The sequence below is a fragment of the Diachasma alloeum genome, unplaced genomic scaffold, assembly GCF_001412515.2.
Source record: "Diachasma alloeum isolate Michigan unplaced genomic scaffold, Dall2.0 Dall_scaffold_00317, whole genome shotgun sequence".
Taxonomy (NCBI): Eukaryota; Metazoa; Arthropoda; class Insecta; order Hymenoptera; family Braconidae; genus Diachasma; species Diachasma alloeum.
Window position 1 is genome coordinate 339,128 of NW_021680456.1, and position 12,351 is coordinate 351,478.

The following is a 12,351-nucleotide window of genomic DNA, read 5'->3' on the forward strand; positions in this document are numbered from 1 at the left end:
CCGTCTGGAGTGTGTCAGTGCGTAAAGAGCATTTTTCCGTTCATGAACCCAAAAAAAAAAAAAAACACACACACATGCACACACGCACACACATACAGGCATGTCTCCAAAAACGTTTCAGGATGATTCGAGAGGTCGAGAAATTTGGAGAAATTATGGAAATTCCAAATTCGATTTTCGGGGTCATTACAATAACTTCCTCCCTTCGGGTCGGGAAGTTAAAAATGGAATGACAATGCCGTATTTCAGCCGGGTAAATATTATTAACTATGATTTTCCCGAAGCCCACGTGATTTTTCTCTGAAGCTGTATTCTCAAGGATTCTTGGAATAGAGATGCATGAAACAATCACTAGACGAAAGAACAAAAGACTTAATTATCCAGAATAAATGGTCTTGATAATTCACATGACTACAACCGCCATGATTGGTCGTGTGACCTTTCACTGAAAACCCGAAACGAACCTACCTCTTCCCGATTAATCCAGCTATTAAGCGGCAGTATTTCAACCGCACCTACACATTTCTTCAAAGAATTAAAAGAAACGTAAAATACTCATACAATAATCCCGCAACTCGTTAATATTTCGGCCTATGTAGCGAGTATCGCACCGATCCTGTATAGTTAAATTTATTACATTACTAACGCATGAGTAACACAGCGAATGAAAAATTGGCAAAAATTTACTGTAGCGGACGAGCAATAGCTAAAAATTATAAATTACATAAAATTAACGGAAATCCACTATACGCGATATGATTAACCTGATCTACAGATGCTAAAATAATCCCTCGTTAATTATCCAGTATTGATTCTGTGAAAAAATGAGGCTCTGGATGTATGTGTAACTCACGACTATTTGAATTTCTCAGGTACCTCTGGATAGTACAAAGAATTTTCCAGAATTCCTTAAATATTTATCATGATTTTGGCTCTGTGACTTACTAAAAATGAAATGTCTGACGTATGAAGAGTTAATTCTTGAATTGCCTTCAACTGTTCTCTCTCCAGGTAAAAGTGCTCATTAAAAAATTCTTTGGTCTTCGTCATGTATTACATACTGTGTCATTCATTTCCGATAATATATTAGGTGTATAACTTAATCTTTCCATTTTTTTTATCAAAAAATATGTAACATTATCAAATATATAAATCCCCCTCTACTGGGTTCCCACTTTGTCGTAGTGAGGGGGCTTGGTCGCGGGCGGTGGAGGTCTTAAGGACTACCGCTGCCCGCGGTCGCTAAGAGGAGTCCACCCAATCCATGTGTGTGAGCGGCGTAAGCCATGGCCTCGGCCATACCGTGCCTAAGGATGCGTGGCACAGGGGGAGCTGTGTCGCTAACGGTGCCTCTCAGAAACCTGGGCGACCTCTGAGAGTAGTCTTGGGTGTAACCCACCCGAGACAAGCCAAGCCCTGGGCAATCGCGGCAATGCACCAGGTGAAAACGCTTAACCGCGGTACTCGTGGGACTAAAATGGAAACCAATTTAAAAAATCTTAATATTGAAAAAGCAACTTCGGGTGGGGCCAGCGATGGCGAACACACGAAGTCTGACAAGGCTGACCAGTCTGGTACCGATGTGAATCGGGTCAGACTGAGTGGAGCCGAGAGAAGACGTCGCAAGAGAGCGAAGCTGCATCAAACCTCGGGGGCGATTGCAACCTTGACGGATGCAGCAGCGAAGGTCGATGAGGGAAGGGGGGAGGGGGCTACGAGGAAGGCAATAAAACGCCTTCCATCAGAGCGTACTACGCCAAGCCCCTCAGTCAGACCGAAAGAAAAGAGAATGAGAACGCAGGATCAGGGCACATATGCTCAGAACACTACGAGCTCATTCAAGTTTGCAGTTATGCCGGAGTCATATCCGGATCAGAAACTGGGCACTGAAGAGGTAACGGAGGTGAAGAAACTCCTGAAGAGGGCCATTCTGGCGTTACCTGACGGGGTGAAAGCACCCACCTTCAACGGTGTCTGGGAAAGAGAAGGTGTGGCAATGGTGTGCTGCACTGATGAGGAAACGGGAAATTGGCTGAAAAGCCTTTTCCCCGAAAACAAAATAGCTGGACTTACTGTACGTGTGGTCGCAGCCTCGGAGCTTCCCAAGAAGCACAGGGTTGTACTACACGTGGAAGACCCAGATCTAACCGCTCAAGAAGCACTGTGCTTCCTTGAGAAACAAAATGCAGGACTGCAGGCCAGAGAGTGGGTTGTCGCTCGGGGCAGTGAGAGTAGGGACGCGAAAAGTGCCCACTTCGTTGCGCTGATAGACGACCGATCACTCTCTGTTCTGAAAGCCTGCAACTTCAGACTGCACTGCGGGATTCAAAAAGCAACTGTCAAGCTGCTTGCGAAAGACCGTGGTGAAAGTCAGAAGAAGGGTACATAGAGGTACCAGGAAAGTAGTCATCATTATGGCTGCAACCCGGGTGCACATTGTACAGATAAATTTGCACCACAGCAAAGCAGCCTCGGCTACTCTAGTCAGGCTGTTAGCTGGGATGCAGACTGTCATAGCAATGATCCAGGAACCATGGATAGTGGACAATGCTATTAAGGGCCTCAGTGGTTGTGGCAGAATCTATCACGCAAACACTCAGGAGAAAATTAGATCTTGCATTGTTATTAAAGGACTAGACTCTTTCTTCTGTTCACAGGCTAGTGAGGGAGACCTGGCTGTGGCACAAGTGGATCTGGGCCTGGGACAAGGCGAGGAAATGAGCCTGGTTGTAGGGTCAGTTTACATGCCCTATGACTCGGCTGAACCACCTCCTTCGAAAAAAGTAAAGGACCTATGCAACCATGTGAAGGAAAGGGGACTTGAACTCCTGCTAGGTTGTGATGCCAACTCGCACCATGTAGCATGGGGGAGCACCGGCATTAACGGCAGGGGGGAAAGCCTCCAGGAATTCATAATGGGGGCCGGTCTAAACATCCTTAATAGGGGGTCAGAACCTACCTTCATAGATCGGAGACGACAGGAGGTCATAGATATCACTCTGGGGACGGATAGAGTGGCAGACATGATTGGGGACTGGAGGGTCTCAAAGGACCTCTCAGCGTCCGATCATCAAACCATAAGAATGTCCATCCACACAGTGAAAGAAACGGAATGGGTGAGAAACCCAAGACGAACAAACTGGGGAAATTACCGAGAGAGTCTATCTGACAATCTCAGGGATATCATCCTCAGATTTAACAACAAAAAGCAGCTGGAGGAGGCTTCGATTGCCCTAAACCAGGCCATCATGGACTCCTTCGAGACAAACTGCAAGCTTATCCCGAAAGGGCAGCCCACTGAGACTCCTTGGTGGTCAGAGAGGCTCGGTGGGCTGAGGGGCAAAGCTAGAAAAGCTTTTAACAAAGCTAAGAACATGAGAGCGGGCCCCCGTAAGGAAGACGCATGGAAAACTTACAGAGGCTTGCTCGCAGATTACAACAAGGCAATAAAGGCAGCCAAAGAGGACTGCTGGAGGGCTTTCACAAGCAATGTGGAGAGTCAATCGGAGACCTCTAGGCTGGCAAAAATCCTTGGAACAAACAAGACTCCATATCTAGGGAGCCTACAGGCACCAGATGGCAGCCACACGGAAACCATGGGAGAGACTCTGAAACTCCTAATGAACACCCACTTTCCAGGCTTCATACAGGCCCAGGAGAGAGATAAAGAAACAATGCAAAATCAGAGGGATGTCTACGAAACCCATGATTGGGCATTGGCAAATAAAGTAGTGCAGCCCTGGGGGGTCAAGTGGGCCATCAAAACCTTTGAACCCTTCAAGGCACCGGGACCAGACGGGATCTACCCAGCCCTATTACAGGAAGGGATAGAGACTATCACGGGACCCCTAACCAAGATACTCAGAGCTAGTATAGCCCTGAAACATGTCCCTAGTGTGTGGAATGAGACTAGGATAGTATTCATTCCCAAGCCGGGAAAAACCGGTTATATAAAACCAAAAGACTTCCGTCCTATAAGCCTCACATCCTTCATCCTGAAGACCCTGGAGAGGCTGGTGGATAGACACATCAAGGCCGGGCCCTTGGCTGACAGACCCCTCTCCCCCTGTCAATATGCATACAGAGAGGGACGATCAACAGATACCGCCTTACATCACCTGGTGGGACTGATTGAGGGACAACTGGCGGTCAAGGGTTTTGCCATAGGCGCCTTTCTGGATATTGAGGGGGCTTTTGATAGCACTTCGAATCCGGCTATAGAAAAAGCCATGGAAGAACGACAGGTGTCCAAGACTATCATTGCTTGGACACAAAACATGCTGAAAAGCAGAAGACTGTCGGCAGGACATGGGAGGGTATGTGTGGAGGGACGTCCGACTAGGGGCTGTCCGCAGGGGGGAGTTCTCTCGCCCCTGCTATGGAACCTGGTTGTAGATGGACTTCTAAATCAACTAAGTGAGGCCGGCTTCCACGTCATCGGTTTCGCCGATGATGTGGCAGTTGTTGTGAAAGGCGGATTTCTGAGGGTGCTAAGGGACCTGATGGCAACAGCCTTCAATATCATTGAGGACTGGTGCAGGGTAACTGGCCTATCGGTAAATCCAGCCAAAACAACAATCCTGGTTTTCACCAGAAATTATAAACTGGAAAAGATCCAACCTCTGAAGCTAAATGGCTCGGAGATTAACTACACCAGCAGAGTGAAATATCTGGGTGTCCTCCTGGATAATAAACTCAGCTGGAAAGAACATATCTGTACTCAGAGAAATAAAGTGTTTGCCTCTATGTGGGCATGCAGGAGAGCTGTGGGCAGGACATGGGGACTCAATCCTAAAATGATGCTCTGGCTCTACCAAATAGTTCTACTTCCGAGACTGTTATACGCTGCGGTCGTCTGGTGGCCGAGGGTGAGTAAGACGGAAACAAGGAACCTGTTGAAAAGCCTACAGGGAACCTTCCTGAGGGCTGCAACAGGAGCCATGAAATCGACACCTACTGAGGCGCTAGAAATAGCACTCAGTATCCCACCCCTCGACCTTAGGGTTGTGAGTTGTGCTACCACAACTGCATATAGACTAAGGTGCCAACTAGAATGGAAGATGACGGGCCAAGGCCATACAAGGCTTAGCCTAATCAATGATCGACCCTTCATAGGTAAGACGGATAGGATTCCTAGGAAGTATCAGATCAGGAAAACTTTCAGAACGAGTATACCACCCAGACAGGAGTGGCTAGACTCGAAACGTAAACCAGGACCAAGAGAGGACTACTGGTTTACGGACGGCTCTGGCTTCAATGAAAGTTTTGGGGCAGGCATCTACCGTCTGAAAGATGGCTTCGGAGAGAGTTTTCCGCTGGGCCATCATTCAACCGTCTTTCAAGCAGAGATGCTGGGCATACTTAAGTGTGCAGAGTATCTGAACGCGAGAGACACAAAAAAGATGAAAATATTCATCTGCAGTGACAGCCAGGCGGCGATACACGCCCTGGAAAAACCCACTACAGAGTCACAGGTGGTGTGGGAATGCATGCAGGCATTGGACACACTGGGTAAAAACAACCGGGTCACCGTAACCTGGGTGCCAGGTCACCATGGGATTCTGGGTAATGAAGAGGCAGATAGGCTGGCCAAGGAGGGTACAGAAAGTGTGCCCTCACACGGCCTGCTTGGCATGCCCTTCGCAGTGGGAAAAACTCTTATTAAAGATCATTTCCAGCGGGATCATGTCAGGCGTTGGGAGAAAGTTGCGACCTGCAGACAAGCGAAACTGCTTATGAGAGGGCAACTAAGAGTTAGGACCAGAAAGCTTCTGGAGTTGCACAGAGGGGATCTGAGGGTAGCAGTAGGGCTCCTTACGGGTCATACAGCTCTCAGAGCTCATCTGTTCAAGATGAAACTTGCAGAACAAGAAGACTGCAGACTGTGCGGAGGCGATAAGGAGGGCGTCATCCACATTTTATGTGAATGCCCCCTATTAGCACTCCGTCGCTATAAAATCTGGGGCCAGGCTTTCCTGAAACCAGAGGACTTACAACAAGCGGCTGTCACCAGCCTTATTAGCCTAGTGAGAAACACAGGGCTGGGGCTGTGTGACCGACCGAAACTAAGGCAGAAGTTACAAAAGATCGTATGATTTAGGTGACTCTGGGCGCTTTAAGTGACCAGCCGCACTTTTTTTATTCTATTCTAAATATATAAATACTAGTTCAATCCTCGAAATATCGTCCATCGTTTTCGATGACCTTGCGCCATCGATCAGGCAACATATAAATGCCATCGCGTAAAAAACTTGCAGCCTTTGAGGCGATGAAGTCATCAAATCCGGTGAATAAGCCGCTTGCGGGACAACCTCCCAGCCCAAGCTTAAAATCGTTTTCTGTGTCGGGCGAGCAACATGAGGTCGAGCGTTATCATGGATCAACATGACTTTCTGGCTCCATTGCCCACTAAATGGCCTCTTCTCATCAAGTACCTCGCTCAATTTGTTCAATTGTCGATTTCAGCGTTGTGCAGTAACTGTCGGACCCGTTTCCAAAAGTTCGTAATGGAGTACACCATTCATATCCCACCATATGGAGAGGAGAACCTTCTTCATGTAAATTTTTTGTTGGGGAGTGGATGTCGATCGTTAGCCGACATCCACCCATAACATTTTCCGTTTGGGATTAGCAAAAAAAATATTTTTTTCATCTTCCGTCACAATTCTTGAGAAAAAATTTTTCTTCTGGCACTTGGCGACCAACGAAAGGAACATGCTCATGCGTTGGCCGCAGTTATGTTCAGTCAGTTGGTGTGGAGCCCATCTTCCTACCTTTTGTATTTTTGCCATTGCATGTAATCGTTTAGAGACGGCTGCTTAAGTAACTCTTAGCTGAGCTGCATGCTCTTTTCGCATTTACGTTGAGTCTTTGTCGGGTGATTCTTGCAATTCAGCATCTTCAAATTTCAGAGGTTGTCCAGAGCATTCCCGGTCACTGAGATCGAAATCTCTACAAAGCGTTTATACCAATATCTATACGTATCATAAGACGCAATATTACTTCCGAGAATAGAACAAATCGAATCGTGTGCTTCAATGGCTTCCTTTCCTTGTTGGAACTCATAGAGAATACAGTGCCGAATGTGCTGCGTATCAGTCGCCATTGTATATACCACTGTATTGTATATACCATGACATATAGCATATTGAAAACAGTTAGGTTCACTCTTCAAAATCGCAAACGGACGCGTAAATATTCAAATTTTAAATAAGACACCACACTCAATGAAAAAAAATGGAAAGATTGAGTTATACACCTAATAGATGGGGGGTTATATTGTTATTGTTCAACTTCCACTAGTATAATTGTTGTATAGTGATTCAAACCCCCATTTTTCACGAATCCTCCACCGCAGCCTAACTTTCTCCCCGCAACACGTTTCCTGACCTAGTTAGTTACTTAGTGACCCTTCAACTCTTCTTCCTTAGTTTTACCTCATCAGACCCCCCTTTCAAGTCAAGTTTAAGTTTCAATTGTGTCGTTTCCTTTCAGTCCCTCTTGAATTCTCTTATTGATCCTACTGATCTTACTGATCTCATTCTTCTGGTGTGTTGCTTCCCAGGTAGAAAATCAGCTGAGATCTTATGACTTCAATTAAAAGTTTTGGGTAAGACAAGAAAAAGGAGGCCATCAATAACGCCTTCGATCTCGTCGGAAAAATCCCGTTAGAAATCGTAGTCCTATCTCCCACTCCCTCGTGGAGACACTATTAATCTACGTTCTCTCCAGTGAGGCGAGGAGGAAATTCATTAAAATTCAATCCGGACACGTGAAAGCAGAGAGAATTGGAGTGCTTCATAGGCGTTTGAGTGATTATCTAAGCTCTCTACCTATCACTATTGAAGCGAGTACTCTGACCACTGAATTACAGAAACACCTTCATGTATTCAATTCTCATTCTCAAGATTTGGACACTTAAAGAAATAGAAATTGGAGACTGACTCAGGAACGAGCCCGGTGGCTTGGCGTAGTGGCTAAGTTCATTGCCTCACGTGCGAAAAGTTCCTAGTTCAAAATCCGGCCGGGTAGAATGGTGAGATCTAACCATTTAAAGTCTTGATCATCATCGCAGCATAAGCTAACTGGGTCGAAGCCTTGTAAAATAACCATTAAAAAAACTCAGGAACTAGAAATGAAAAGTGGAATGTTCCCTTGACGGCACTAGTACATTTCATTTCAAGATTATGAAAAATCTTTCCCGTAATTGTCATCATTTCATAAGCACTACTTATCCAAAAACATGATTTGCCACGAACAATAAAGAAGAAGAAAAAGCATATATTATTCTGGTGCGGTTGTGACGTACCTGCAAAGTTAGGTTGACTAGTGCTTGTCATCTCGCAATGCGGCGCTAATGGAGGATCCCGACCAATACGACGTCCGTGGAGTTTATTATAAGTACAATTCGCACAAACACCCGACGCTGGATCATCCTCGGAACAAACACGGAAGCAACACTCCTCTTCCTCGTCTCCATGCAATGCTCTTACTGCTTGTCCACCAGTTTCTGGGATATTTGGATCTATAATTATTAACGACAAACAAAGAAAATACGCATATAGTAGATCATCCATTCTGGCTCCGCATCACATCAATATCAAACTTACTTGAAAAATTAGGATGTTAAAATCTTCCCGTGGTAGCCAGCAAAAATGGCCGAATGACTAGTTTTCATATGAAAAATTACTGGGTATGAGTATTCATCTTTTTTCAATTTCTCTATGCTCATATTCTAGAGATATATCAAATATTATGATGCTAAAGATATGAATGTTTCATATGAAATTCAATTCCATTAATTTATTAAATCATTTGAGAATTACAAAATCATTGAAATTCTAGTTAGGCGCGAGGGACAGATGGTATCATTCCGATTTTTCATGTGCATTTATTCATTATATTTCTGGATAGTGATTTTATAATGCATCGGATATTAAATTTTTGCCTTGGAATGCTTTTTATTGGACATGCATCAATTCCTTCCTCTTAAGGCCCTCGTGTAATACTCCCACATTTATCTAGTGTCCCCACCCTACATTTTCTAGGGGAAAATGTCGATTCGCGCGGCCCCAGATTGTGGGGGTAATAACGCACCAAAAATATGATTTTTAGATGAAACAATGGATTATGACCACCGACAAATCGATAATTAGGTCTGAGGGTGATAAAAGCTATGATAGGATTGTAATTATTCAATAAAAATTGTCACTAGTGAATCCGTATTTCGATACATTTACAACACAAAAATGACGGTCGAATTACACGTGTAAGGAACCACCAATTATAAATTTTATGAGCACTTCATCATAATCACACCTAATTACCTATGCGTGTATCACTATTCCGCGCATTATCGATATTTTCACCTCAATTACCTGAATGATACGGCCACGAATAGGGGACGCGTGAATGAACCGATGGTCTGTCAACGTCGATTGCCGTTAGGACGATTGGGATCTGGAAGATAGCGCCACTACCAACTCGAAGAATTTTTCTCAAGACCATAAATCAGCTGGGGCCCTGAGGGGGCTACTCCGATTCTGAATCGAAGCTCATAGCCCTGAAGATGCAGACTGCAATGTTTATGACACGTCGGCGCAGAGCTAAAATTGAATGTGGCATCCATCCGGAAGCCAATGATATCAATCTTTATGGCCGCGAAAGCCTTAAAACTTAAATGGGTTGAATTTGGTGTATTTCGATATGAGTGGACAAGAGCGGTGTCTGACGTGTGGAAGGTCAGTAGCGTTGGCCGAAGGCGAGTCTTACGCTCCCTCTTGTTTTCCCAGGAGTATCGATCGAGATACGCGGCAGCGTATCGGCCAAGAAAAGTTTTGACTCCGATTGTACAAAACATCAGGCCGATCGCTCCCGTGTATCTATACATGAAGCAACTATCCCCTCCACTACCTCCGAATCATATCCATTAAATAAAATACAAACGTGACGAGTTACAAGAAAAATTATATAAATTGGCCACAAGCTTCTCATTGATGTAACAATTTTTTTGTTCAAAGCAATATTTAAAAAAATACACGCAGAGCAACGGGTTCATATGCACATTCTTGCATTTCACATCAACTCCTATCATTTTTTTTACGAAGTTGGTACCAGTGCAATACAACCACACGCACCAAGGAGGGAAGCCCGGGAATTTACAAATTGAATATGGTGTACGAATTATGAATTCCACAGATATTTTTCAATCGAGTTTCGTGCACAAATGAATTCTCGAAGAAGCAAATTCATTCGGAAAATCTTGAATAAGTAATTAAAATTCGGTGCAAATAATGACTGTGGAATAGAACTATTTGATTTACTTCGATTGTTAATTGGAAAGATGATTTATCGTGTGAAAAATAAATGAGCCGAATTGAATTGAAAATGAAAAAATTTACAGGATATAAAAACGATTCCTTGTTTATTTTGAAAAAAATTATGAAATCTCCCTAAAAACAAAACAAATGTTTTTGTAAAAAAACTGCGCCAAGAAAAAGTTTTGTTTGGTTCTTACTGGGAAGTAGAAATTTTTGAAAAATACAAAGAAATGAAAAAGAAAGCCAAGTCAGCAATGTCGAATAAACGAAAATAGTGCACAATCAGATTTCTATAAGAGAAATCGTTTCAAATCGAATGAGGATTTAAAAAAAATTCTTGATGAAATAAAAAATTAGTAGAAGGAGGACCAACGTTCTTGGGGCGGAGTTTTTCAACTCATTGTCCAGTATCAATCTAATTCTCCATCTTCTGATCCATGCCAAGGACGTTGGTCCTCCTTCTACTGATTTTTATTTCATCAAGAATTTTTTAAAAATCCTCATTCGATTTGAAACAATTTCTCTTATAGAAATCTGATTTTGCACTATTTTCATCTATTCGACATTGCTGACTTGGCTTTCTTTAATTTCTTTGTATTTTTCAAAAATTTCTACTTCCCAGTAAGAACCAAACAAAACTTTTTCTTGACGCAGTTTTTTTACAAAAACATTTGTTTTTGTTTTTTTAGGGAGATTGCTATTTTTCATCACAATGTGTGAGAAGTGTGGTTTTGCGCTCGCGATATTTTGGTGAAATCTCACATTACACCCAGCGTGATGAGAAAGAAAATTCCAATTTTGAAAAACGAAAGGCGGTACAGAAGAAAACACATGATTGGTCTGTTATGAACAGACGGAGATCTGTTTCACTATAATTAAATAATGAAAAAATGATCAACCAATGAATTTGAATTTGGAATTTTCCCGTTGAAAGATTTATTGACCCAATGACAAGACAATAGTATCGTAACGTAATAGAACGCAAAAGATATTTAATAATTATAATTAGGGAGAGAGAAGGAGGCTGAGACAACGACCTTGATGTTGACTACAGAACTCTTTCAGAAAATCAGGAAATTATTAGAACATTCAGGATATTATTATGACAACAACTGAGAATGCGACCATTGATTTTGTTCGGATGTTTCGTACGATTAAAAATTTTGTGTAAACAATATGCGGTGAGTCGATGATTTCATAAAGTTATTTATGTCATGCGTGCGTGTAAAGTGCAGGTTAACAGGGGCGTTTGGAGGTCGGTAAGTCGAATTTTACACGCACCACCAATCGTTCTTCACTTAATACACGTTCCCAGTTTTACACGCGTCCTATGTTATTTTACTGGTACTTTACCCGTTCTCAATAACCCCTAGCGACATCTTGCGGTACGAACATAACCCATTATCGCAACCATACACCGATCAGCTGATCCATTAGACACTATTTAACGAAACAAATCGCAGTACAAAAAGGTAAGAAATAAACTACATAATAATAAATAATTAACTCAAAAAGTGAAATATGAATACACAAGAAGATATGTTTAGTGAACACGATGAAATACTAACAGATAATATACTTCGAAACGCTCAGGAAGCAGAGAAATGCCATCCCCCGGAAAAATCACAGGAGAGATACCTCAAAACATACAATAATTTCAACGAATGGAGAAAAAAAGCAGGTGTAAAAACAGTCATCAACGAAAAAGTTATGCTAGCTTATTTTAACATATTAAGCGAGGCTCACAAGCCATCGTACCTGTGGCCAGCTTATTCTATGTTGAGAAGTACAATTCAGAGTCATCATAATATCAATATCCATGACTACACAACATTGTTGGCATTTTTAGTTTTGAGGCTTTCGCGGCCATTTTTAATGACTTGGTTGGCTTCCGGATGGATACCGCGTTGAGTTTCAGCATTGCGCCGACGTTTCGCAAACATTGCAGTCTGCATCTTCAGGGCTATGAGCTCCGATTCTGAGCTCCGATGTGTGGGGGCAGTCCTTATATACCTTCCCTTGTGGTGGTGGG

General features: G+C 43.2%; 1 protein-coding gene across 2 annotated transcripts in view; it reads right to left on the bottom strand.

Moving 5' to 3' along the window:
- LOC107040103 overlaps positions 1 to 12,351 on the bottom strand; it is a 567,783-nt gene that overhangs the window by 325,046 nt on the left and 230,386 nt on the right. For both annotated transcript variants that reach the window (XM_015260049.1, XM_015260050.1), the window contains exon 3: positions 8,309 to 8,524. In XM_015260049.1, the coding sequence (XP_015115535.1) occupies positions 8,309 to 8,524 (216 nt within the window). The remainder of the gene's footprint in view (positions 1 to 8,308; positions 8,525 to 12,351) is intronic.